The sequence below is a fragment of the Oncorhynchus mykiss genome, chromosome 6 (genome assembly GCF_013265735.2).
Source record: "Oncorhynchus mykiss isolate Arlee chromosome 6, USDA_OmykA_1.1, whole genome shotgun sequence".
Lineage (NCBI taxonomy): Eukaryota > Metazoa > Chordata > Actinopteri > Salmoniformes > Salmonidae > Oncorhynchus > Oncorhynchus mykiss.
In genome coordinates, this window is record NC_048570.1 from 11,442,109 (window position 1) to 11,469,739 (window position 27,631).

General features: G+C 42.0%; 2 protein-coding genes across 5 annotated transcripts; both read right to left on the reverse strand.

Moving 5' to 3' along the window:
• Positions 1–3,006: 3,006 nt before the first annotated feature.
• Positions 3,007–18,109, reverse strand: LOC110525258 (coiled-coil domain-containing protein 112). Of its 4 annotated transcripts, none has more exons than XM_021605239.2 (10): positions 18,091–18,109; positions 6,964–7,070; positions 6,752–6,873; positions 6,548–6,637; positions 6,302–6,377; positions 5,799–6,189; positions 5,185–5,601; positions 3,520–3,615; positions 3,312–3,430; positions 3,007–3,225 (listed from the first exon to the last, which is right to left on the reverse strand). In XM_021605239.2, exons 3-10 carry the CDS (start codon positions 6,846–6,848, stop codon positions 3,195–3,197), a joined length of 1,317 nt encoding a protein of 438 aa, XP_021460914.2. In that variant the 5' UTR covers positions 6,849–6,873; positions 6,964–7,070; positions 18,091–18,109; the 3' UTR covers positions 3,007–3,194. The 4 variants fall into 4 exon arrangements, with proteins under 4 accessions (XP_021460914.2, XP_036835287.1, XP_021460913.2 ...); XM_036979392.1 differs by lacking the exon at positions 18,091–18,109 and adding an exon at positions 9,952–10,119; XM_021605238.2 differs by lacking the exon at positions 18,091–18,109 and adding an exon at positions 7,528–7,894.
• A 3,306-nt stretch (positions 18,110–21,415) lies between these two features.
• LOC110525257 (protein fem-1 homolog C) lies at positions 21,416–27,462 on the reverse strand. The gene is made up of 2 exons (XM_021605236.2): positions 26,111–27,462; positions 21,416–24,065 (listed from the first exon to the last, which is right to left on the reverse strand). The coding sequence occupies exons 1-2, from the start codon at positions 26,652–26,654 to the stop codon at positions 22,762–22,764; spliced, it is 1,848 nt and encodes a 615-aa protein (XP_021460911.1). The 5' UTR covers positions 26,655–27,462; the 3' UTR covers positions 21,416–22,761.
• Between the last annotated feature and the right edge of the window lie 169 nt (positions 27,463–27,631).

Genomic DNA, 27,631 nt, shown 5'->3' on the forward strand with positions numbered 1-27,631 from the left:
TTCCTTGCGGTCAGAGGCCGAGCAATTGCCGTACCAGGCAGTGATGCAACCAGTCAGGATGCTCTCGATGTTGCAGTTGTAGAACCCTTTGAGGATCTGAGGACCCATGCCAAATCTTTTTAGTTTCCTGAAGCGGAATAGGCTTTGACGTACCCTCTTCACAACTGTCTTGGTGTGTTTGGACTATTCTAGTTTGTTGTTGATGTGGACACCAAGGAACTTGAAGCTCTCAACCTGCTCCACTACAGCCCCGTGGATGAGAATGGGGGCGTGCTCGGTCCTCCTTTTCCTGTGGTCCACAATCATCTCCTTAGTCTTGTTTACGTTTAGAGATAGGTTGTTATTCTGGCACCACCCAGCCAGGTCTCTGACCTCCTCCCTATAGGCTGTCTCGTCGTTGTCGGTGATCAGGCCTACCACTGTTGTGTCGTCTGCAAACTTAATGATGGTGTTGAAGTTATGCCTGGCCATGCAGTCGTGGGTGAACAGGGAGTACAGGAGGGGACTGAGTACGCACCCCTGAGGGGCTCCAGTGTTGAGGATCAGCGTGCCAGATGTGTTGCTACCTACCCTCACCACCTGGGGGAGGCCCGTCAGGAAGTCCAGGATCCAGTTGCAGAGGGAGGTGTTTAGTCCCAGGATCCTTAGCTTAGTGATGAGCTTTGGGGGAACTATGATGTTGAACGCTGAGCTGTAGTCAGTGAATAGCATTCACACGTAGGTGTGGGTGGGTGGGTCCAGGGTGGAGTGGGTCCAGGGTGTCTGGTATAATGGTGTTGATCTCAGCTTTTCTCTTCTACAGACACTTGGCATATCCGAAAGCCATACAGTGATAATTACACTGTATCAGTCTTGGGTGGAACGCTCCGACATGATGATTCACATACCACAACTTCCCCTGGGCAGGGAGGGACTCCATATTAAAAAAAACAGAAGAACAGACAGACTCGTTACGGTCACTCCATTCACCACACGATTCATCCAATGTGCATCAACCACTCCTGGGATATTCTTCATTTGTCCAACATAAACGTCCCTCAAGACACCAGGTATTATCCCCTTTACAAATACCCTGCTCTGAAGAGCAACGCATGACACATCATAGTTCTCGAAATGGGTGAGACTCACCACACGTGCCTTCTTTTACACTTCTACTTCTTCTTTGGTATTATAGCGGTCCGCAAACAAATGTTATAGGTGCATTCCACCACCTACTGTATTGGCTGTGTATCAGGCCTACATTTGTGTAGTATCATTACACTTTGTGAAAGATTTGCCAGACCAACAAACCCTACACCCATTAAAAGTCTCACCACTATTCCACTACTTTGGCCCTATCTGATCCTAAGCCAGGCCAGCCGCCTGGGAGGATGGGATACTATTATTCAAAACACCTTGTAACTCTTCTGTAATAAAATCTCATGCACCCAACAGTGGAGGCTGCTGAGGGGAGGACGGATTATAATGTCTGCAACAGCACAAATGGAATGGCATCAAACCATGTGTTTGATGCATTTTCTAACATTCCACCTATTCCGCTCCAGCCATTACCACAAGCCCATCCTCCCCAATTAAAGGTGCCACCAACCTCCTGTGACACCCAAGTACTTCTCTGCAACCACAACATCTATCCTCTGTGATTTACGTTCCATTCCTGCGGTACAGTGGACAACCATGACCACCAAAAAAACTACCTTACTGAAGCACATCCTATCACTCTCTATTGACCTCAGCCTACTCACAGGGACCCTTTCAGGATCCCTCACTCTGGACCAATCTTCCTGTACTACTCTCTTCACTGCCTCAGCATATGACACCTTCTGTACTGCTCTGATCCTGGCAACCTCAACCTGCCTTTCTCTCACAGGACACCTCTCATCTCCAGCAAAATGGGTACCCCTACAGTTTTCACATAAACACACACATTTTTCCACCAATACTACACATTCCTATGTCTCATGTCATCCTGTACACTTCTCACATCTAGGAATCTCCCTCCTACACTGCTGCCACATGACCATAAGCTTGACACCTCAAACACGTTAATTAATTCAGGACAAAAGCTCTCACGGGATAACTTACAGACCCTAACTTGACTTTATCTTTTAAAGACTCTGCATCCCAACTCGGTAATACAGTGTCTTCTCTGTTTCGCAACGCTCTCTACCGGGTCTGCGTCGCACGACACAGCGAGCATCACAGATATTGAGAATCTTCAATTTCAGTTAATCCTCCTCAACACTTATCGCCACACCAGTTATCACTCCTTTCAATGGCACCCTGCTCCGAATAACATAGCAAGTCACAGTTCTTGACCCCAGTCGCATGGTGTGGAGCGCACGCTCCCTCTGGACGGCAGAAAAACACAATTCCACTTCGAGCCACTTTCACCAACCCAACCTCTTCTCCACACAACCTGACACCACATATGGTTCAACCAGAAGGCAACATTCCATTATGTCCAAAAATCTCACTCTAATTGGGCCAAAATCATCTTCAATCACGGACAGGATGACTGCACCTGCAACCGCAGTTAATTCACCCTCAATCTCATTTAATATGTTCCACTTTCTTCCTTTTCCCCCTGCCCGTTTTCTTAACGACCTCTATGGGTTCCTCTGACGACATCTCCACATCCAACAACCATTCGGGCGTAACCGCCCTCTTGTCCATCTCCCTGAGAGGCGATCCAAGCCCACTTCCCGTGATCCTCACAGCCTTTACTTCACCCACCACCTCTTCATATCCGAAACGGGTTTCTCAAGTTTCATCCAGGTGGTCATCCTCAATAAATCACACAAGATAAATGGGGACTTCAGCAGAGCTCAACCTTCTGTTTTCCAACCCAACTCTGCTCAGTTTCCCATTCTTTTGCATTGCAACGTTTGAAATGTTTTTTTCGTTTTGGTACACTGGAGGCTAAATATATTTGAAGAATGTAAAATGTTTACCGTCAAATGCACTTCTATAATAATATTAATTTCAGAATAAGACAAATAACAGGTGTAGGCCGACAGATATTCATGTTTTAATTCAGATAAGAAATGTGATAATGTATTGTTTAAAAGTGGAAATGACACAAAGCACAGATACAAGTGTGTTGAAATGACAAATAACCACACTGAGGATTGAATTTTGCATGATTAAATAAAAATCAAATTAGCATAGAAAATATTGGTTCCAGTCAGACATCCTCATAAGCCTTGTCTCCAGCTTGGGACAGCCCTGTAAGATGGTGATGAGCATAGATTAGTTACAGAGAAAGAAGATAGTGAAAAAGTGGGTGATGAAAATGTTTTGGGCTAATTCACCTATGAAACATCTGTAATACAGGTCCGCCCCCAGTGGGTCCAATCTCTTTGGTGCGTTCCTCCCATCCTTTGGTGGGTTTGCAAAGCCTGGAAGGGTCTCTGCTGATATGAGCCTCTGCCTAATGAAATCAAATGAATAGCAGAAAATAACTGGGTGGCATACATTGTGTACAATGGAATCAGTGCCTGCTGCTGTGTAAGGTCTTACCTTCTCCTTCAGCTTAGCCAGTCTCTTTTGTCTATCCAGCTCCTGCTTTTCCTTCTCCTGTTTCTCCTGCACTTTTGTCTCCAACTTCTGGAAGTCCTGCAGATAAGTCAGTTAACCATTATACTTTGACTTTCCTCCACCCCAGTCTTTCCTCCACCCCAGTCTCAAGTAGACATAACTGAGAAAAATACTACCTGAGCAACCTCAAATAGTACTCAGTACTTTGTTGAAGCACCTTTGGCAGCGATTACAGCCTCAAGTCTTCTTGGGAATGACTACAAACTTCGCACACCTGTATTTGGGAGTTTCTCCCATTCTTCTCTGCAGATCCTCTCAAGCTCTGTCAGGTTGGATGGCGAGCGTCGCTGCACAGCTATTTTCAGGTCTCTCCAGAGTCATTTGATCGGGTTCAAGTCGGGGCTCTGGCTAGGCTATTCAAGGACATTCAGAGACTTGTCCCGAAGCCACTCCTGCGTTGTCTCGGCTGTGTGCTTAGGGTTGTTGTCCTGTTAGAAGATGAAGGGGTCTGAGGTCCTCAGCAGGTTTTCATCGAGGATCTCTCTATACTTTGCTCTGTTCATCTTTCCCTTGATCCTGACTAGTCTCCCAGTCCCTGCCGATGAAAAACATCCCCATAGCATGATGCTGCCACCACCATGCTTCACCGTAGGGATGGTGCTATGTTTCCTCCTGACGGTTGGCATTCAGGCCAAAGGCCCTTCTCCCCACGATTGCTCAGTTTGGCCGGGCGGCCAGCTCTAGGAAGAGTCTTGGTGGTTCCAAACTCCATTTAAGAACGATGGAGGCCACTGTGTTCTTGGGAACCTTCAAAGCTACAGAAATGTTTTGGTACCCTTCCCCAGATCTGTACCTCGACACAATCCTGTCTCGGAGCTCTACGGACAATTTCTTCGACCTCATGGCTTGGTTTTTATCTCTGACATGCACTGTCAACTGTGGGACCTTATATAGACAGGTGTGTGCCTATCAATTGGATTTGATTTAAATCCAATTCTATTTGTCACATGCACCGAATACAACTGTTGTAGAACTTACAGTGAAATGTTTACTTACAGGCCCTTAACCAACAATGCTTTAAGAAATGAAGAAACATTTATTAAAATAAGTGTTAAGTAAAAAATAGAAAATAAAAGTAACAAATAATTAAACAGCAGCAGTAAAATAACAAGTGAGGCTATATACAGGGGGTACCGGTACAGAGTCATTGTGCGCGGGCACTGGTTAGTCGAGGTAATTGGTGTAATATATACATGTAGGTAGAGTTTTGATTTGATTTGAAATCATGTCCAATCAAATGAATTTAACACAGGTGGACTCCAATCGAGTTGTAGAAACAGCTCAAGAATGATCAATGGAAACAGGATGCACCTGAGCTCAATGTCGAGTCTCATAGCAAAGGGTCTGAATACTTATATAAATTAGGTATCTGCTTTTTATTTTTAAACATTTCTAAAAACCTGTTTTTGCCTTGTCATTATGGGGTATTGTGTCTCCATTGATGAGGAAAATGTTTTATTTAATCCATTTTAGAGTAAGGCTATAACAAAATGTGGAAAAAGTCAAGGGGTCTGAATACTTCCCAAATGCACTGTATATACAAAATACCTTGAGTAGTACCATTGTAAATACTGATCCTTCACATACCCTTTCCTGAAAGCGTTTGATGCAGTAGCCTGCCAGTCTTTTCTTCTCCTCCATGTCAGCCTGTTCCTGTTCCTCCTTCTGCATGGTCAGAAGTTCTTCCTCCTCCTTCTTCTGCCGAATGTGGGCCTCCAGAACCAGCTTCACCTCCAGCTGTCTCCTGCGCTCCTCCTTGGCTTGTCTACGCTGCAGGATCTCCCCAGTGAGCCTCTGCTCCTCCTCCTGCTCCAGGCGCAGCCTGCGCTGCCTTTTCCACCCTTCCAGGCGAGCCACCGCCTCCCTCCTCTCCTCCTCAGCCCTACGCTGCTGGGTCTCAGCCTGCGCCTCCCTCTCCCTCCTGGCAACGTTCTCCAGCTCATCCTGGTGCTGCAGCCTTGCAGCCCTCTCCTGCTGTCTCTCAACCTTCCACCGGTAAATGGCCTGGTGCATGGAGAGTGAAAATTAGCAAAATTATAAGACAAAACAAATATTCCGAGTATATTCATGCGATTTAACAGTTCAAAACAAATAGCTGACTGACATTTCAGAGCTCATAAATGGCGGTACTGTTCTAGCCATCTACAGTTGAAAGTGACTGGAAACTCATTACATTGCCTACAAAGTGATGCCCAGTCTACCTCTTTCTTCTTCTCCTGGAGGTACAGGAGCTCAAGATACCAATCTTCATGCTGTTCAACATTGTCTGGGGTTCTGCCTGGCAGGTAGAGCAAAGCCTCTTTCCTATAGGCTGGTTTGCCATTGTGCTTGGTCCACACTTTCAGAAAGCTCTGATGGTCATACTGGTCCCAGCCCCCCTGCTTCCCTCCAGTTTGCTGCAGGAACCTCTCTAGTGCGGTCACCTCTGGTGGGAGGTCTTCCTCTAGGGCTTTGGCCAGACACACCTTGCCTGGGGGAGCAGGGGGCAACTTTGGGTCTGCTTTTACAGCCAAAGACCAAGTCTCAATCTTCTTTTCAAAAGCACATATCTCCTGGCTGCATGTTCTTTCCTCTTTCAATAGATCCTCAAAACTAAAAAAAATAAGAAAGAGGCTTTTCATCTCAGTCTAAACTATAATCAAGTCATTTTGAAACATGCATTACATGACAGCTGACAGCTGTTAAAATATTGAACATCTCATACCTTTGACGTTGATCCCCCTTGAAAGTGTTGATTGAATTTTCAACTTCTGTCATTATGTCTTTCAGTTTCTCAATTACTAAAAAACAATCAACAGCATTTCTAAGTAGTTAAAGTATAACAGCCTGTATAAAGGGAGGTGAAGTGGGTATCAAATTCAACTGGCTTCATAAAAACATGAACTTCATGACTCCCCAATCTGTACTGTTTCCATGCACATGTTTAACCATCAACCAGCATATGACTTACACTCAGGGGTAGGCTTCACGTCAGTCAGCTGCATCTGAAATTTATTTACACCATTATGGATTTTCATCAGATGCTTTTGCACGTTCATTTCTGAGGGACAAAGAACATGAGCAACATTATTATTAAAGATGTTCAAATTACGTTTTAGTCAGTAAAATATTGAATGTGACATACAAAGAGTACTAAAACCACAAAAATACACACGCTCAGTATTTCGATCATCCTGAAGACCTTTATCAAACTCTTCCAATACTCTAAATCCATCTGAAAGACCATTCTTCCTGTTTTGTGTATTCAACATCTTCTCTTTCTCAAGTTTCTCAATCCTGTTTTAAGAACAATAGAAAATGAGTCTCAATACAATAGATGTGCATGTATAATCTCAATTCCCCTGCAAATTAATACGAGGAACTTACTGTTTTCTGAGTTTCTCTGCATTTCTGAGAAACTCTGTCTTTTGTTGGGAAACTCTATCTTCCAAACGTTGTGCATTGTGGTGAGTAGCTGTGATGAAGTCACCTTCCTTATGAGAAAACAAAAGCTAGTATGAGCCAGGTCTAACAGTCAGCCAATACGTTCTGTCATTAGATAATGCAATACCTAATATTCTAGCCTGGGCTCAGATCTGGTTGTGCTGTCTGACAACTCCTCCTACGGTGATCATTATTTACTGTCTCTAGAAGTTGGCAGAAATATCCCAAAAGAGTTGTCAGACAGCAACGCAAACAGAAGAAAAAAACGTATGTTTAAAGTGAAGCACGTTAGAAAGCAAGGTTAGCTAGCATAGCATACACACAAAATATAATTACTGTGTTTGTTGTTGGCAACCTGGCTGGCCGGTTAGCTATTTTGGTTTCCTTTGTTCTTAGCGAAGAAGCTTATAAGTTTTACTCAACGTTAAAATAATATTGTGTAGAGTATCGTTTGCTGGCAACTTCCAACAATTTAAATACATATAGAGGACAATAAAACGTTATTACCAGGAGTTGTGCATCAAAAAGCTCTTTGGTCGTTATGGAAGCCATTTTCATATTGAATTTTAAAACTTTAATGAGACCACATCTGTTGAGCCGAACCGTCCCACAGAGTTTCAAAACTCAGAGGCACAACATCGCAAGACTTCCGGGAAGGCTTGTGAAACAGACCAAATAGACCAGGCCGGGGTTTAGAGTTCGTGAAGTCAATGAGACAAGTGAAACATTTGTTCTTAGTTGTTAATTTTCTCACATTTTAAAGACAACCTAGATTTGAGCCAATGTCTTAAGTAGTTGAACATGTTAGTACTCCAACCCCGTGAAAGTGACAAACTGACACGTTTTCATTTTCGTCAAAAAAATAAATATAATATATGAGTGCCTTCGATTTGATGGCCTGCACATGCGCAGTTTGGCGCGAGACGACCGTTAGACCCGATGACGTTTTCTACTGAGTTTAGCCAGCCAACGTCGCCATGACGTCTTTGATGCTATTCCATCTGGAACTGTCATGTTATTTAGAGGTGTCGCCAGACCTCACCTTCTTGACCTACCCTCGCTTAATCCAGTGGACTCTCCAATAAGGAAAATATGTTTCTCCTTGCTCCCTCAGAACAATAGGTCTAAAAGTGCTTTATTTCAAAGGGATATTGTATCCATTCCTTATGTCACAAGTTACTGGAATACATTGGTCACTAATATCTGTTGGGAAAAAGTCTAGTTATTACCACACAAATACTTGCTTGTTAACAAGGTCAAAGAGGTATCTTTCAGAATGATCCATAATTATTACCCTGCGAATCATTACCTGAAGAAACTTAAAAAAGACATTAACATTGATAGTACTTTTTGTGTTGAGCATCCAGAAACAGTTTCACATTTATTTTGACATTGTCTACATGTAAAACAATTATGGAAAGATATTCACAGTTTTATAATTGTTAATATTCTTGATGACTTTTGTTTTTTTATGGGAGAATGTGCTGCTCGGTTTCCTTAACCATAATAAAGATAAAGAAAAATAATTTTACCTTATAGATCTAATTGTGCTAATGGCAAAATGTCATATTCATACATGTAAATTCAACCACGCTTCTGTGTTCTCTATAAGGAATTCGAGCAGTACATTAAGACCATTATACATTCTTCTAATAAGAAAGCTGTCAAAACAATCAATGTGTGTGCATCTTTTAAGGTCTTTGTATACCCCCTAGCATATGTTATCATTGTCTGTTTGTATACTTCTTATATGTATACTGATTTTTCTTCAATTAAAAAAATTAAACAAAATGTAAAAATGTAATTTAATTTAAAAAACGTCACCATGAAGTCGTCTACAAGTGTAACCATCCTCTTTACTGATTTGGCTACACCAGCAGAGGGCGCAGCTGATCATTTCGATCTTTGTAGCTCATTTACTGGTCATCAGCTCGACAGACAGACAGACAGACAGGCAGACAGACAAGACAGACAAGACAGACAAGACAGACAAGACAGACCAGGCAGGCAGGCAGGCAGAAAGAAAGAAAGGTCACCCCGAGTGATGCACTGCATTTCAGTGCTAGAGGTGTCACTACAGACCCTGGTTCGATTCCAGGCTGTATCACAACCGGGCGTGATTGGGAGTCCCATAGGGCAGAGCACAATTGACCCAGTGTCGTCCGGGTTAGGGTTTGGCCGGGGTAGGACGTCATTGTAAATAAGAACTTGTTCTTAACTGACTTGCCTAGTTAAATAAAGGTTAAATAAAATAAAATACAAATCCAACAGTCCAAAATATGGATATCACCTCAACATACATACATACATACATACATACATACATACATACATACATACATACATACATACATACATACATACATACATACATACACACACTCAAATAATCTGCTGTCTGTTGATGATTAGGTTATTTTAAGACACCTTTTAAATGATGGCCAGCAGCCACAATTTCTGTGCTAGATGGCTTGACAATTCTCTGGAGTAAGTGAATATGAATAGTAACTGAAATCCATTATTGAAGGAGGATATTAAGGATGATCGCCAGTCCGTGGGTGTAAAGGCATGAATAGCAAACGATCCAAGAAAAGCACACGTTCAAATTTCCTATTTTTGTCACCAGCTCAGAGAGAAATTTAAATTGATTAAAGAGATGTAAAGATCATAGCATTATACTAATTGTAATAACAAATTGGACACATGGGGAAAGCTAGGCTAGCCATGTGTATTTTGGACAGAATGTATGCAATAGATATCAGCAATTGGAATGTCATTTCACAATAGTAATTCTCATAGACAGATGACATAGTGAAAAATAATAGCGTAAAATAATTTGCATAGTTTTATTGTAAGATATTCTTACTAACATACTGACAAGATGCGCAGCATGTCTCCCTTCTTCTTCAGAAGTGAGTTAGATATATTTACCGATGACTGGTTTGTGTGTATCCATGTAATTGACTCTTCTGGGTGCAGCTTGTTTTCAACTGCCTTCTGGTGGATAACAGATTGGTTACAAACACACACACAGCAGGCATAGTAAAACCTTCTGACAGCTGACCACTGCTGCTGGAGTTCCATGTAACTCCAGCCAGCGACCTCTGTGATGGTGCAAGGGTTTGAGCTTTGGGTGAACCTGGGACAATTGGGAAAGTGATGCAAGTCAGTTAAGAACAAATTCTTATTTACAATGATGGCCTACCCCAGCCAAACCCTAAACCAGACGATGCTGGCCAATTGTGCGCCGCCCTATGGGACCGGTTGTGACACAGCCTGGAATCAAACCAGAGTCTGTAGTGATGACTCTTGCACTGAGATGCTGTGCCTTAGACCGCTGCGCCACCCGGGAGCCCATCGTATGACTCCTCCCCTTATTCTCTGCTGTGTGAGAACACACGCTACTTACCTTCCCCCACCTCTCCTAGTCTTGACTTGATTTCAGGGATTTTAGTGTGCTAGTATGATGATTAACAATCTTAAAATGTCAAATGGTAGTACAAAATATAATCTGATGAGAGGTCAATCTAACTTTGTCCAACAATAAAGTAGTAAAACAGATCCAGCACAAGACAATGCCAAGATTAAAGTAAATACCCCGAGGATCATCTTTTTAATAATAGACAGGAAGTGGGTCGTTTTAGACAGACAATTGGGTCCCTGTAATCTTTTTAAAGGGATAGTTCACCATAATTACAAATACCTCATGTCATGGATAGAAAGTAATCTCTGGCTCAGATTTACGGTCTGTGACTTTACTGCAATTTAACTTTAGAATCACTGGTATCAGAAAACAATATTGAGGTCACAATCGCAACATTGTGTCAATTAGCTGAAGCTTTGTTTTCAGTTATGGATAAAAATGAAGGTCTGTTTTGTGAATTGATATGGGATACGGGATGGTACAAGGGTTTTCATTCGCAACTATTGAAAGGTATGCATTTTACACATGTAGCAATGTATTTGTTGTTAACTGAGCTCAGTATAGAAACACATGGCACAAGCTGGGATGACTAGGTGAAAGCAGAGCTATATCAACAGGAATTTGCATTTTATCATCTCGCATTGGTTTGGACAGTGTTTACTTCTTCTGTCTACCTCCTTGGTGAAACAGGGTCCTATGCAGGTATCTGTCACCACAAGATATCACTGCTATGTACACATACAACGTGCTTGAAGTGGACTGAAGTAAGTGCTGGTACTCTTCTGGGTACCACACAGTACTGTATTTATTTAGGTGCCATAAAATAGCCGATATTCTATAAGAGGGACCGGAACTCAAGCAGTAGAAAACAAACTGGTGTGTTCCTGTTCAAGTCAAGCACTACACATACAGTAAATTATAAGCAAATACAGTGTCCAGGGGTGGGAAGAGTACTGAAATATCCTACACAAGTAGAAGTACTGTTACTTTAATGAAATCTCACTAGAAGTAAAACTACTCAAGTAAAAGTTATAATTCGTTACTTTCCACCTCTGACAGTGTCTTCCCTCCATAAAGCTTTTTATGATGACTGGAGAATTATTACATGTATAGAATTTGTCATGAGTGTTGTTGACAGAATAAAAAGATTAAGAAATACACTCTTTTTTTTTTTAAATCACATGGGCTGTTTTTCTCAGAAGGATATTTATGTCCTAGAATGCAACACAAGCATGGCTTCAGTCAACTCTACCCTTGTTTGTTGGAGAGTGTGAGGTCTGCTCTGTAGGAGTGATAGTATTACATATCTACCTGTGTGAGCTGTGAAATTCGCTCATTGTAGGCATGCCACTCAAGCACAGGGTTGTTGCCACTTGCCATGTGGCTTCACTTGTTTGGCACTACAAATGCTGACTAAACATTTACACCATGACCTGACCTCCCTACCTCAGCTATGTTATTGACATTTCTGTTAACTTTTATGAGGCCAACATACTATATTACGCCCTCCTTTCTGGTTGTCTCATTAACATGTCAAACAAAGTGATTGACAAATCAATGGGGACATAGAGAGTTACATAAAACTAGTCCACGGACTTTGGCTACACTGGATATTTGACTAGAATTCAACCTTTTGTTCATAAAAAAAAAAGCGTTTGTCCAGACTCTATTCGATTTTGCAGCCTGACTTGTCATATGACATCAACGGATAACCTTTGTTAAGCACGTATCCGCTAAATTCAATTGTTACTGATAGCACATATTCTGGTTTCTTCATAGGTCAGTAATCTTGCAGCCTACAACAACAACATCCCTCCAAGGAAAATTATACCCATTTAAATGGCGAGTGATAGCACAAACACATGCATAAAGTAGGTCAAGTATTAGCGCCACATGTATTAGCTGACATACAGTGCCTTGCGAAAGTATTCGGCCCCCTTGAACTTTGCGACCTTTTTCCACATTTCAGGCTTCAAACATAAATATATAAAATTGTGGGACACAGTCATGAAGTGGAACAACATTTATTGGATATTTCAAACTTTTTTAACAAATCAAAAACTGAAAAATTGGGCGTGCAAAATTATTCAGCCCCCTTAAGTTAATACTTTGTAGCGCCACCTTTTGCTGCGATTACAGCTGTAAGTCGCTTGGGGTATGTCTCTATCAGTTTTGCACATCGAGAGACTGAAAATTTTTCCCATTCCTCCTTGCAAAACAGCTCGAGCTCAGTGAGGTTGGATGGAGAGCATTTGTGAACAGCAGTTTTCAGTTCTTTCCACAGATTCTCGATTGGATTCAGGTCTGGACTTTGACTTGGCCATTCTAACACCTGGATATGTTTATTTTTGAACCATTCCATTGTAGATTTTGCTTTATGTTTTGGATCATTGTCTTGTTGGAAGACAAATCTCCGTCCCAGTCTCAGGTCTTTTGCAGACTCCATCAGGTTTTCTTCCAGAATGGTCCTGTATTTGGCTCCATCCATCTTCCCATCAATTTTAACCATCTTCCCTGTCCCTGCTGAAGAAAAGCAGGCCCAAACCATGATGCTGCCACCACCATGTTTGACAGTGGGGATGGTGTGTTCAGGGTGATGAGCTGTGTTGCTTTTACGCCAAACATAACGTTTTGCATTGTTGCCAAAAAGTTCAATTTTGGTTTCATCTGACCAGAGCACCTTCTTCCACATGTTTGGTGTGTCTCCCAGGTGGCTTGTGGCAAACTTTAAACAACACTTTTTATGGATATCTTTATGAAATGGCTTTCTTCTTGCCACTCTTCCATAAAGGCCAGATTTGTGCAATATACGGCTGATTGTTGTCCTATGGACAGAGTCTCCCACCTCAGCTGTAGATCTCTGCAGTTCATCCAAAGTGATCATGGGCCTCTTGGCTGCATCTCTGATCAGTCTTCTCCTTGTATGAGCTGAAAGTTTAGAGGGACGGCCAGGTCTTGGTAGATTTGCAGTGGTCTGATACTCCTTCCATTTCAATATTATCGCTTGCACAGTGCTCCTTGGGATGTTTAAAGCTTGGGAAATCTTTTTGTATCCAAATCCGGCTTTAAACTTCTTCACAACAGTATCTCGGACCTGCCTGGTGTGTTCCTTGTTCTTCATGATGCTCTCTGCGCTTTTAACAGACTTCTGAGACTATCACAGTGCAGGTGCATTTATACGGAGACTTGATTACACACAGGTGGATTGTATTTATCATCATTAGTCATTTAGGTCAACATTGGATCATTCAGAGATGAACTTCTGGAGAGAGTTTGCTGCACTGAAAGTAAAGGGGCTGAATAATTTTGCACGCCCAATTTTTCAGTTTTTGATTTGTTAAAAAAGTTTGAAATATCCAATAAATGTCGTTCCACTTCATGATTGTGTCCCACTTGTTGTTGATTCTTCACAAAAAAATACAGTTTTATATCTTTATGCTTGAAGCCTGAAATGTGGCAAAAGGTCGCTAAGTTCAAGGGGGCTGAATTCTTTCGCAAGGCACTGTATGTGGAAGGACTAATTGTAAACAAAATATTTCCTCTCTGCACACCTCTTGATGATTAGATTATTTCTAACATTCAAATAAATGATCCTCTTCCTCTTTAACGCAGTACTACTACAGTACACTAAAGTTATAAATAGCACTCCACAAATTTCTCACGGGAAATAGTTCTGAGTGAAACACCTTGCTGGATGGCATCGGTATCCTGTTCACACCCTTACCAAGTTTCTGTTGTCTTGTGTGATGTATGAGTCCTTTTGTTATTAGCATGGAAGCAGCATGACTCATGGTATGTGTTTGTGATGCATCAGTCCAGTGGCCTGCTTGCAAGTCTCTTACTGCTCTCTTGCTAACTCCTAATTAGAAATGAATGACATTTTAGTTAGTGGTAGTTTATCATTATTATTATTATTACATGTAGGCCGTACTTGGCAGCAAAAAGCTGAATTGCCATTCACAGCACATTCAAATAATACTGTTTGGCTTGACAATAGAGTAGACAAGAGCACAAACAGATCTGGGACCAGGCAATCGGTCCATTCCACTGAATAAATTGAGACATGTTGAAAGTGTGAAAAGAGAGGTTGACCCCACATAAAAAATACTACAGTTTGCTATAGAATACCATGGTACTTACTTTAGAATTGTATAGTATTCTGAAGTAAACTGAAGTAAACTGTAGTATTCTGAAGTAAACTATAGTAAACTGAAGTAAACTGTAGTAAACTGAAGTAAACTGTAGTAAATTGAAGTAAACTGTAGTAAACTGTAGTAAACTATAGTAAACTGAAGTAAACTGTAGTAAACTGAAGTAAACTATAGTAAACTATAGTAAACTGTAGTAAACTGAAGTAAACTGAAGTAAACTGTAGTAAACTGAAGTAAACTGTAGTAAACTGAAGTAAACTGTCGTATGGCACCAATAGACATGGTCACCCTGTTCATGGCTCCTGACAAGCATTTCACTACACCTGCAATAACATCTGCTGAATATGTTTATACAACAAATAAAGTTTGATTTGTATACTGTAAAATACTAAACTACACTCTGTAGTATCCCTCGGTCATGTGTAGTACTTACTATATAATTTGGTAGTATATTGTAGAATACTATACTCCACACTGTAGTATTCTTTGATAATGTAGTGCTTACGATAGAATTTTGTAGTACACTGGTGAATACTATATTAAACACTACAGTATTATATGCAAAAACACTATGTTTTTTAAACTATAGTATTACTACATTATTTAATTTGCATATACTCCACCCATTACCATCCCCCATATCCCAATCATGAGAAACTTACATGTGAAGTATGAACCATACATTGTGTTCCCCACAGGTTATAGAAAAGAGCAGAGGCACTGAACTATCTGTTCAGATGCCAGTTCTACAGAATATGGAACATTTGCTCATAGTATTTGCCCAGGAGTTTTCCTCGTGGAGAAAGCTCCCATTTCTGCCAAAGATAATACATTAAAAAAACACTTTAGTAAATACTACCCATTCACATATCCCAATTTGTGCCACCCATAAGTGAGTATAGTCCATATATTGAGTTCCCTACAGGTTATAGTAAAGAGCAGAAGCTCTGAACTATACGTTCAGACCCCAGTCCTACCTACCGACATACCTACAGCCTCAGTCCAGACCCTTCGCACCTCCAGTCCACCATCAAGTTAGTACAGGGGAGCACCAGGCAGTCAGTGGTGTGGCACGTCAAGACCTTTGAACAGCCAAGAACCACCTAATAACACAAACAACCCGCTAGATGCACTCATCCACCTCCCTCATCCACCCCTGCAACTAAATGATCAAACCTGGACCCCCCCAAATAAACAATAATCATGACCCTGACAACATCCGAACAGGACTTTCCTCAGATGGCTGGCTGTTCATGTTTGCCTCTTCCCCAGAGAATCCATCTATAACGCCACAAGATACCTACAGAAAACTTCCCCCACGGTGGCACTCGCACTGAACACACCCACCAACTGTTTGTGAGTGCTCCGTAGCCAGGAGGGTCTGGCCCTGTATGCTCCCTCTGTCTTCCAGCCTCCAGCCTTGCCACCACATCGATCCTCCTCCAACACCAGCCGATGGACATACCCTCCACCACCCCATTCCCTCTCCATCTCTTCCCCCTTCCTCCTTCTTCACTGAGCCTCTCACAGAACCAGAACCATTCATCATCACACCGGATGTGGCGCGGAGGTGGGACCAAACACCAGACCTTCACCTGGAGTAAGCAGGCCACAGGGAAGTACAACCATTGGCCTCTGGGTCTATGGCTCCCTGCTGTCTCTACTTGCTTCTCAGGTTGTCCTTCCTCCCCTCTACAAATCCCGACCCAGCATCACCCAGTTCCCGGTTCATGTTCTTCCCAGGTCCCCAGCAACAGACCCAGCACCAACCCCTGGTTTCCAGTCCTAGTACCAATATGATTTCCAACCTGGCCTCAACACAAACCCAGGTTTTCCTGGTCCCAGCCCAAACACCAGCACCAACCCTGGACACAGCACTGATCAACCACAACTACCCCCTCCATCCAGACTGCTAGCCCAGACCACCCCGCTTCCCATCCTCCAACACAAAGACACTCAACCAGAACAACCATGACTGACTAACTAATTAATAGACTAATTATTGATACCTGTTTCTTAATTTAATGCATTCATTCGTTTTTATATCTTTTTTCTTGTTGGTTTTTCTTTTGATTTGATGAGATTAAGTTGGATTGATTACTTATTGTTTGAATTGTTTGTTTTAGAATTGTAACCAAATTGATTTGAAATTGTAACGAATTTTGGAACAACCAAATAAATTGACCTACCTTCAGGTTATGGAAAATGTGCTCTTTGTATTTCCCTAGTAGGTGTCTTCAAGGAGAAAGCCCCCACTTCTATGTCAACAACATATTTACACAGCAATACAAATAGGAGTAGCTTAACGCTGCCTTAGGGAGAATCTAGTAGTATCTTAACGCTGTCTTAGGAAGACTCTAGAAGTAGCTTAACGCTGCCTGAGGAAGACTCTAGTAGTAGCTTAACGCTGCCTGAGGAAGACTCTAGTAGTAGCTTAACGCTGCCTGAGGAAGACTCTAGTAGTAGCTTAACGCTGCCTGAGGAAGACTCTAGTAGTATCTTAACGCTGTCTTAGGAAGACTCTAGTAGTAGCTTAACACTGTCTTAGGAAGACTCTAGTAGTAGCTTAACGCTGCCTGAAGGAGACTCTAGTTGTAGCTTAACGCTGTCTTAGGAAGACTCTAGTAGTAGCTTAACGCTGCCTGAGGAAGACTCTAGTAGTATCTTAACGCTGCCTGAAGGAGACTCTAGTTGTAGCTTAACGCTGTCTTAGGAAGACTCTAGTAGTAGCTTAACGCTGCCTGAGGAAGACTCTAGTAGTATCTTAACGCTGTCTTAGGAAGACTCTAGTAGTAGCTTAACACTGTCTTAGGAAGACTCTAGTAGTAGCTTAACGCTGCCTGAGGAACTCTAGTAGTAGCTTAACGCTGCCTGAGGAAGACTCTAGTAGTAGCTTAACGCTGCCTGAGGAAGACTCTAGTAGTAGCTTAACGCTGCCTGAGGAAGACTCTAGTAGTAGCTTAACGCTTCCTTAGGAAGACTCTAGTAGTAGCTTAACGCTGCCTGAGGAAGACTCTAGTAGTAGCTTAACGCTGCTTGAGGAAGACTCTAGTAGTAGCTTAACGCTGCCTGAGGAAGACTCTAGTAGCTTAACGCTGCCTGAGGAACTCTAGTCGTAGCTTAACGCTGCCTGAGGAAGACTCTAGTAGTAGCTTAACGCTTCCTTAGGAAGACTCTAGTAGTCAAAACGTGTTGCAGTTGTGCGTCCTCATGTACAATGCTGAGCTGCTAATGTTTTTGCAATGTACTGTCCGCCTACTCGTTTTCTTTGTTGGATTACCTGCCATTTAGGGGCCTACCTTCCCACTGCCCTCATCTGACAGATAATACAACAAAAAACACTAGTAAATACTAGTCATGTCCGCAAAAACACTACAGTGAATACTATGGTATATAAATATAGCAATACTAGTGTTTAGAGCTATATTATTTGTTCATACGGGACAGCCTAAAAAGGCCCTGTTGAAAAGGGCAGATGGTGGTGGTTATAGAAACCTGAGGCCTGGAGGCAGTCCGTTGGGTACATCAGCTGCAATGTAGAGACGAATCAAGGGTAATGCATACCACCACATAAATCCAGGGGCTCGAGCGTCCATGCCAGGAAAGTGAACTGGGCCTAAACAGAGATAGCAAACAGCCCCCCCCCCCCCCCCCCCCCCCCCCATGCTAAGCTAACAGCTGCTCGCCCATGTCACTGTAGACCCATCTCTCAGATCAGTGAGAGGGAAATACAACTATTCACAGCACAGTCACTAGCTTTACCTAATATACACTCCCCTCTCTTGTTCTGGATTCTCACTGGACCAAAACATATGAATCACAGACAGTCCTGTAAAAGACAAACTAGGACGTAGAGATGTATGTAAACGTGACAGACCATCCAGACAACACTTGGATCAGAAACTTTCATTTTATGTCAGCTAACCAGCATAAATGGATGTTAAGTGTGAGGGAATGTGCAAAATGAGCGTGAATGAAACCTTTGTGGAGTTTAATAGGACATGTAAATTAGTCATTTTACACTGGAATCTGATAGCAGGGTGTAATGGTGTCAGTATCAGTTTTGTGTGATGATACATCTGTTTAATAGTGTGGCTCACCACCAGGACAAATAATCTCCAACTAACACCATAAAAGAACTGGCAAGGGCACTGCCCTTGCTGCCCAGAGGAAGACTGGGAGACTAGAATAGCTCTGAAATGGCATTGGTGTAATCATGCCACCTCTTCCTATAAATATGCCCTGTTGTTTTCACAGTTGACTCAGTGGGGTGAGCCGTTGCACAGTGGTAGTTAGGAAGATTGGTACCTGCCTGCTCAAGTGTCCCCCGCACGTCTATTTCCCAGTGAAAGCTTAGCTGAGGTCCTGTTTTAATGGAAGCTTGGCTGAGGTCCTGTTTTAATGGCCTGTTGACATTCTGTTCCACATGTGACCCTCGTACCCAGAGTTCCCCATGTTATTACCCTCTCTATTTTAAGCTCTGGGGGAGGGGATCTTAAACAGGTCATGCTTTCTTTGTCTAATGGTTCTGTCTCTCATTATTGATAAATCAACTTAATTGAATCTTTAAAAGCTAGTCTCAGAAAATAAGTACGTTCAGAGATAAATACAGTGGAAGTTCACTATTGTCATTACTATTCACAGATGAAGCACTATAATATTCTATCTGTTATGCGGCTGTCATAGCACCTGCACCCATATGAACAAATATTAGAGTATACTATGCTCTAAATACTGTAGTATTAGTATATAGTATTCGCTGTAGTGTTTTTGCGGAAGTATACTGTAGTATTTAATGTAGTGTTTTTGTGGACAGGACTATACACTGCAGTATAATTTACTACAGTACAAATACTGTAGTATTACTATAGTAAAAACTATTACTTAGAAATATAGTATTGTAATTACTATGTTTTTGCAGATAATACTGTAGTATTTAATATAGTATTCTACAGTATGCTACACAATTCTATCGTAAGCACTACACAGTCAAGGGATACTAGTGTGTAGTGTAGAATTCTACAGTATACTACAACATTCTAAAGTAAGCACTACATGACCAAAGGATACTACAGTGTGGAGTATTGTATTCTACAGTATACTACAAAATTATATAGTAAGCACTACACGATCAAGGGATACTACAGTGTAGTATAGTATTCTACAGAATAATATACTAGGTAATATAGTATTCTCTAGTCTTTTTTTTGTGGGAACATGTGCCATATTTTTCAATGGAGTCTCCTTTTTCACATTGGCCGATACTAATGAGAAATTCCAACACTTTACCAGACAAGAGCTCCCATATGAGAGGTAAAGGGACTTTCATTAGAGTACCAACCTTCCACACACAGGAAGCGGCGCTGGGCCTAATGGAACCTGTCATCTCCTGTCCAGACAACTGCAAGTTATCCCTTTGAAACTCAACGTAAAAAAAAAATGCCTAAATTGGGCAATTAAAGGCATCTAGGGCCTACGTTAACTTCGATGAAAATGATAGACCTTCCAAAATGTTTTATGCAACATTATCAGCAAGAGATTTGATGTAACGTTGAGTAATTAAATGGGTGTGACAAGTGTTGGTAATGGTAATATTATAAAAATTCTGCTTGTAACCAACAGAATTTGTAAAAACCCAAAAATGTAATGCGTGCCAACATATTAGCTAAGATTTATTAGAAGGCAAACTGACTGTCAGGCGAAAAGTATTGGACGTTTCACAATAGCAACATCTGACAATCACATTCACCGTGGTTGTCTGAACCGTGCACAGCTGGCGATGACTCATTGGTCATTCCCCATTATCTGCAACAAAGTCAAGGAGCGTCATCACTATCTTTCCTTTGCGGTACCTCAAAACTGTTTCGATTACCAGCTGAAACTTTCATGGGTTGATTTTACTCCAGGCTCAGAGTTTGTCTGGGCTGTGTCTTCACATTACCCTAAAACCTACTCTGAGCTGGGAGTTGTCTTAAAAACAGGTTAACATGATTTCTAGAACCTTTTCTGAGATGCATTTAGGGAGTGCCATCTTTCAGTTGGGTTTATGGGCGTTGTACTGACTGAAACACCTGCAGGGAGACATTGGAGCGAGCCCTTATTTAGGCCACGTTTTCAGTGGGGCATTATTCTGGGTTATTTTAAGACACGACAGAAGTAGGCTGAGCGTCAATTGCCAAAAAGGACAGAAATTATAAATGACCGTAAGTGTGTGTAGCCCAGTAAAGGAAATAGTTTAAAAAGGGTTGGGTTCATTGGGGGTGCAAAGTCCTTTTAGGGGTGAAAAACAACACAATATTGCAATGAAAATACACTCTAAAATGTGTGACCTATTGAGTGGCAATAAAACTAGGCTAATTCTCAGAAGAAAAAAACTATACAATTTACTCATGCTTGACAGACTACAAGCAAGTCTGAACATGCTCAACCATACTGTACCCTCTTTTTAGTTTAATGACGTGAACATTCCAGCCAAGAGGTAGGCTAATGAGTTGAGAAAAGATATTACGACAAAGAATCTAAAAAAAGTTGGTCTTGACCATGTTTTTCTACAATAGAGAAACAACAATAGCATAACCAACAAGTCTTTGTTCAAGCACCATGGCCAACTAGACAGGCCTAGTGTGATCTATCAAGAGGATCCACCCTACTGGCTACAGGCATTCCTCGACCCATGACTCATCAAGAAAAGAACATCCAGTAACACTGCCACATTTTAAAGGGGTGGGAAATCGGTGTGTGCAGGAGAGTCACTACAGAGACAAATGTAATCCTGCTGCATAGCTACTTGGGACTGAATGAAAACACTGGGAAAAAGAGGGCAAATGCAACATGGGTTTATTGTCAAATTAGTTCTTAAGACATGAAATTGATCATTGGAATTTTGTTATTGGAATCTTACAGTCTGTAATAAAGTGCAGAATTAAAGCAAGTTCCCTGGTATGGTTCCTTTGAATGGTTCTGTATTTAGCTAAATCTATTCCTTAACATATTAAGTTAAGCCCTTTTTTTTTAAACCAGATGAATAAAGCTAATGTGCAAGGTTACTTCACAAAGCTCAGACAGACACACTGTACAAGGCCTTCCTACTTTCCAATTATAATGCAATTGGATGAATAAGGTTATACGTTTGGGTTCGTCAGAGCTCTAAAGCGTTTATGCAATAATTTAATGATATGCCATTCAAAACGCAGATGACGAGGGGTTTCCTTTGAATTCTAACTACATGCACAGACATATTAGTTTCCAACTAACCATGTTGCTTTAGTGCTCAGATCACCATAGAAGAATCAGGTTCAAAGGTCAATGATATCAAGCATGAGGGTTGCATACACTCCTACTCAACTTCAGCACTTAATAACCTTTAACAGTTCGCACATGAAATCACCCAACCCCACCACTAACAGCATTCAGTAATTGTCACATCACATCCCTCTGCTTAGTGTAACAAATTAGGGAAAGATGAAGGAACAGGGGAGTTACCACAACAAAATGCAAGACACCGCACAGAACAGTCGCATATCATAGCCTGTGCATAGAAGGAATAAAGCACTTATGGTATTTGCAAACATGACCACTTCATGAAGCATCTGTATGGTTTTGATCGAGAAATTAGTCCATTACTCAACTCCACAGACCCAAAACCCTGAAAACATTAACACTGAATGAGAGCATAATGAACGTACAATGAAACGTAGAGGGTCGATATATTGGCAACATTGGCTGCATTTACACAGGCAGCCCAATTCTGACATTTTTGTCCACTAATTGGTCTTTTGATCAATCGCATCAGATCTTTTTCAGAGCTGATCTGATTGATCAAAAGACCAATTAATTAAAGAAAAAGGTTTGAATTGGAACCATGGTGATGTAAAAATGACTCAACATATTCCTGCATCTTTGCAAATAGAGAAACACACAAAGAGAAATCTCTTAATGATATCTTAATAAATAGCATGGAATATGTAGAAATTAGAAAGCAAAACACTAGCTCGGTTCAAAATATTGTGCATGCCCATATTACAAAAATCCCCATTGATTTTCCACAGAGCTTTAACTCTGGCTTTGTAGGGGGGGAAAGCGAAGTTGTTCACGTGACATTCATCCTCGACTTCAATATGATCAAAAGAGCAGGATCACACTCCACTCACACCTCTTTAATAGTCATTATCTGTGGAGAAGCACAAAGGCCTCCAGCTTCTCTGGGATGTTGCCTCTGTAGGAAAGGCTGTGTTTGACGATGGCCCGCGCAGACAGACACTGCAGGGTGGTGTGATTGATGGGTTGGATCAGGTTCTTGGCCATCTCCTTCTCGTCCAGCAGGTCACAGGCCATCTGCTTCAGGGAGTTGGTGCTGTCAAAGTGCGTGCCGCAGGCAATCAGCAGATTCATGATGTCCGGGTGGTTGTTGGAGGCGGCCACATGCAGGGGGCTGTTGTTGTCCTCGTCGCGGAAGTTGACGTCCGCCCCACACTCCAGTAGGATAGAGGTGACATAGAAAGAGGGGAACTTACAGACAGGATAGCGGCCCACGCAGGTGGTGTTCCTGTCCACAGCCAGGTGGAGCGGGCTGTAGCCATTCTTCCCACAGGGCTGCAGCTTGAGGAACCTGTAGATGGTCTCCTTCTTCAAGTGGTCCTGCTCCACGGTGCAGGGGACCTTCTCCAGCAGGCAGATGAGATGCAGGATGATGGAGAGGGCCTTGCTGAGCTGAGCCGGGTCAGGCAGGTTCTGTTTCACCGCCCGCTCAATCTCCAGCACGCTCTTACTGAGGATGCCCATGAGGTCATCGAAGGAGACTGAGGTGCCCAGCAGGCCTTTGGCGCGGTCCTGGAGCATGAAGGAGAAGAGCTCAGCGAAGGACAGCAGGCTGCTGGCTGTCATGGGGCTGAGGGGGTCCAGGTTGCTCTGCTGCATGTCCAAGGCGTACTTCCACAGATTGATACAGCGCTCAAAGTTCCCAGAGTCGGCATATACAGCACCCCGGTAGCGGATGTAGTAAGAGGTGTCGGGGTGGGAGGGGCCTAGGATGCGCTCTCTAATGAGCAAGGCCTGCATCCTCATCTCATCTGGTTCAGAGATCAAGCTGTCTAGCTCCTCCTCATTACTTACCTCCCTGGCATGGTCATAGGCCATGATCAACTGCTTTGGGTGTGCTTTGTGGAGAACATTGTTGCCGTCCCTGTATCTCAGGTCCATGGCCCTCTTCCAGTACTTTAATGCCCCAAGAAGATCACGCTTTTTATCCACAAAAGTGGCACCAAGTAGTTCCAAGGCGTTTATTCTCTCCAATTGGCGTGTTTGCTGGTGTTGAGTCAAATAGTTAACAATGTTAGTGTGGCCCGTCACACTAGCGGACAGTAGTGGGGTCATTCCATAACCATCCCTCTCCATGGTGGCACCATATTTTAGCAGCATCTTCATTATCTCCAAGCTGCCGGATTCAGCACAGTCATGTAATGCCGTGTTACCTGTGAAGAAAGAAAAACAATTTCATGTGTTCCGCAAAATGGGAGTCATTTTTGGCAGACATTCTAGTAATAAAGAGCAATATATATGCAAGTTATTTGAAAAGAAGATGAAGTGAAGAGACAAAAGGTTGATCAAAATGTTAAATTCTCTACATTTCAACTAAATGGGTTTGTCACATGCTTGCCTGTAGCCTTATCTCACTAGGAGAAACCTCTGAGTGATGAACTCAATGTGCCAATCTAAGCGTTACGCCAAGGGGGTGCAAATCTCATGGACACGAACAGATCTTGTGAGTGGGCGATTGCAAGGCTTACATTTAGCAAAAGCTTGGGTGGATTCCCTTCCCCTAATTGGTTTAAATACAAATTAAACCAGCTTGTTAGGTGACCTGATTAGATGTCCAAATGTGAGGATTTAGCAGGTTAGCATTTGTCCTGAATCTTGCCCTGGAGGCAAAACTTCATGGCGGTCATTTGTCCGCTTTCTCTTCGCAAGTAAATACAATTGTTGGACAAGCAGAATATAGATCTCAGTTGTCTGAATGGACAAGTAAAATGAATTTTAAATTTTAAAAGAATCACAATATCAAACAATTGGGCAGGCTATTCAGATGAAAATTGGATCAGAGAGACATTAGGGCAACCGGTCAAATAAATTACACACAGACTAACTACATAGACAATTCAAAACAGATTGTATTTTGACTGGTTCTCGCTGGTGAAATACTAGCTTGCATTAATGTCATCGTCATGTCCGATGTCCTAAAATAACTTTCCATCGGCACTAATGTATAACCGCAAATGGCCGACACGCAGTTGATACGGTTGCACAGTTGATACGGATGCACAGTTGATACGGATGCACAGTTGATACGGATGCACAGTTGATACGGATGCACAGTTGATACGGATGCACAGTTGATGAAACAAATACTGCATGCTCCAGTTGTAAAATCTCTCAAGCGCTCAAAATTTGCTAGGATTCTCGTCTATTCAATACTGGCCATGCAATTCTGACAAAGTAAAAAAAATATATATATAAATAAAAAATAAATAAAAAAATAAAACTTTCTTAGAATAGCCTAATGGACAAGTAACTCCTATGCCATCAAAAACTCCCCTGAACACTGAATAATTTAACTTTACAAATAGATAAACATCTTAGTTGGCTAACTTGCCCAGCTTAGCCATTTGATCCCTGCCTGGTTCATAGAATGAGGGAATTACAAAAAGTATCTGGTTGTAATTGTAATGTTGCAGGGTGGCCAACCCTCCCCTCCTGGAGAGCTCCTGGGTATACAGGCTTTTATTCCTACCTTGCTGAAACACATTGTTAATAAATAATAATAATAAAGCTGCTCAACAGGACCTTGATAAACTGACTCTGGTGTGTTTGAGCAGGGTTGGCTCAAAAGCCTGCACTCACAGTAGCTCTCCAGATGGAGAGTTGACCAAACACATGTGTTATACAATAGCCTATCAGTGCAGTATTTTACTTTAAGTGCCTTGCTCAAGGCAACAACAGCAGGAGATAATACATGGGATCAGAGACCATTAGCCTTCCATTGTCAATACAGGGGGACAAGTGATTTGAGCTTTAGGACAAGTAGAAAAACATCTGTCCTACTTGTCGAATTCACAAGTCGCTAAAAAAAAGTTTCACTAAGTATTAAAATCAGATTTTAAAACTAAGTCTAACCACACCGTTGACACTAATGCCTATCCTTGCTTTTTTTTCTCTCGATATAGCCAATTTTGACTTTGCAGCAATCCAATCGAGCGAAAATCGCCCAGTTCTGCCTCCAGGGCAAGATTCATGACAAATGTGATGATTTAAAGGATTTACCTTGAGCCAGTCTGAAAAACACCATGAAATTGTATCAAGACCAATTTGATGTACAAATTAGTGTAAATGTTTCAACTTCTTGATTTTATGAAGACAATCACAGAGTAATACACCTGCCAGCTACTAGGCCTAATATCATTATTTAGGTAGGCCCAGGATATACAACACAGGATAATTAACACGTCTTGTATGTACTCACCTTTAACACTTTTCCTGTTAACGTCAGCACCTTTCTCCAAGAGGTACTGGGCAATTTCCTTGTGTCCTTTGTAACACGAAATCATGAGGCATGTATGACCGTGTCTGTTTGCCACCTCCAGGTCTGCCTTGTGCTCCACCAGGTATTTCACAATGTCCAGATGTCCATCGAAGCAGGCTGCTCTCAGGGGGGTGGAATTTGTGAGTGTTGTATTGTTCACAGAAGCACCGTGGCCAAGTAAAGACTGCACGACTTTCAGGTGTCCTGCTGCTGAGGCAGCCCATAAAGGGGGGGCACCCTCAATAGTCTCACCATCAAAATTCACTGACCCCCCAATCTCAACGGGTGCGGAGCAACACTCCATTAGATACTCCACCAAATCCAGGTGTCCGTATCTGGCAGCCATAAGCAAAGGGGTCGCCCCGTTGGTTTTCTCTGCCATTAATTTGATAACCTCGTGGCCAATTTTGTTCTCCAAAAGTTTCTGAAGCAACCGTAGCTTGCCATCTCTGGCTGCATTGAAAACAGCCGTTTGTAAATCCATTGGTTCAGCTTCCTTCACCGGATACACAGTTGATTTAAAAGACAGGAACGTCGACGAGTGTCAGGTGCTCGTGGCAGGTGCTGAGCAGAAGCCTTTGTTTGTGGCGCTAGCTAGTTTTGAATATGTTGTAATATGTTTTGTTAGCTAAATGAGCGAAATGGGTAGAAATCAGGTAGCTAGTTGATAAACGTATTTGTTAACATTGGCTTGTTCGGTTTTCCCCTCTTCAATTGAAAGTTAACACGGGCTTGTTAGCGACGGACAGATAACTTCCTCAATTGGCTGGCTAACTGTTGTATTGTACTGCTCACCAACAACAATATTGATACCAGCTGCAATCTAGCTAGTTACTCTTCCGAGTGTCCAACGTTACGCCGTCCGACGTCCTTTTCTATTCCATCAAGCGGTTTTTTATGAATAGACTTAATTATGTATGTCATTTTCAGACAGAACCATGTGTAAGTAGACATAGGTAGAGGTTGTAGCTATCCAGTTAAAATACTAATAATTACGGCGAGGCCCAGAGAACGCCGACATCCACCCCCACTTATTTCCTGTATGTGAAGCTAAGCTAGTCAACGTTGTCCAGCAGCCGAACTCGGTTGAAATGCCTTTTCTTTTTCTTCGATGTTGACCAGATGGTAGAGTCATAAATCTTGCCCGAACGTTAAATGTTTTTCATTTGAAATAACACAAGAAAATCTACTATGGTCATGTTTCTACGGTGTTCTTGAGGGGGCAGATTTGTCCACCCACCACATAATTTATCACGACTCAATACCCAGAATACACTTCAAGTCAAATCGAAAACAATGCCGTTTCTTTGTAACACCCAATTTATTGACAAGGAAAACATCCAATCACAGAGTGGGTATTTGCGCAACAGCGGTTAACGGATTGTCAGAAGTTACCACAGCCACAAAGTCGAAATTGTATATATCGAAAAAAAGTAATGTTTTTTATCTTAATTTAAAGTT

Bases quoted from the DNA above. Each gene is read 5' to 3' on its own strand.
- LOC110525258 (XM_036979392.1), bottom strand. From the start codon at position 10,104: ATGGAACTCCAGCAGCAGTGGTCAGCTGTCAGAAGGTTTTACTATGCC. The intron at 6,378-6,547 runs GTAAGTCATATG...ATTGTTTTTTAG, and splicing joins CGTGAAGCCTACCCCTGAGT to TAATTGAGAAACTGAAAGAC. The intron at 3,616-5,184 runs GTATGTGAAGGA...ACTTATCTGCAG, and splicing joins TCAAACGCTTTCAGGAAAGG to GACTTCCAGAAGTTGGAGAC.
- LOC110525257 (XM_021605236.2), bottom strand. From the start codon at position 26,654: ATGGATTTACAAACGGCTGTTTTCAATGCAGCCAGAGATGGCAAGCTA. The intron at 24,066-26,110 runs GTGAGTACATAC...CTTTCTTCACAG, and splicing joins TAACAGGAAAAGTGTTAAAG to GTAACACGGCATTACATGAC.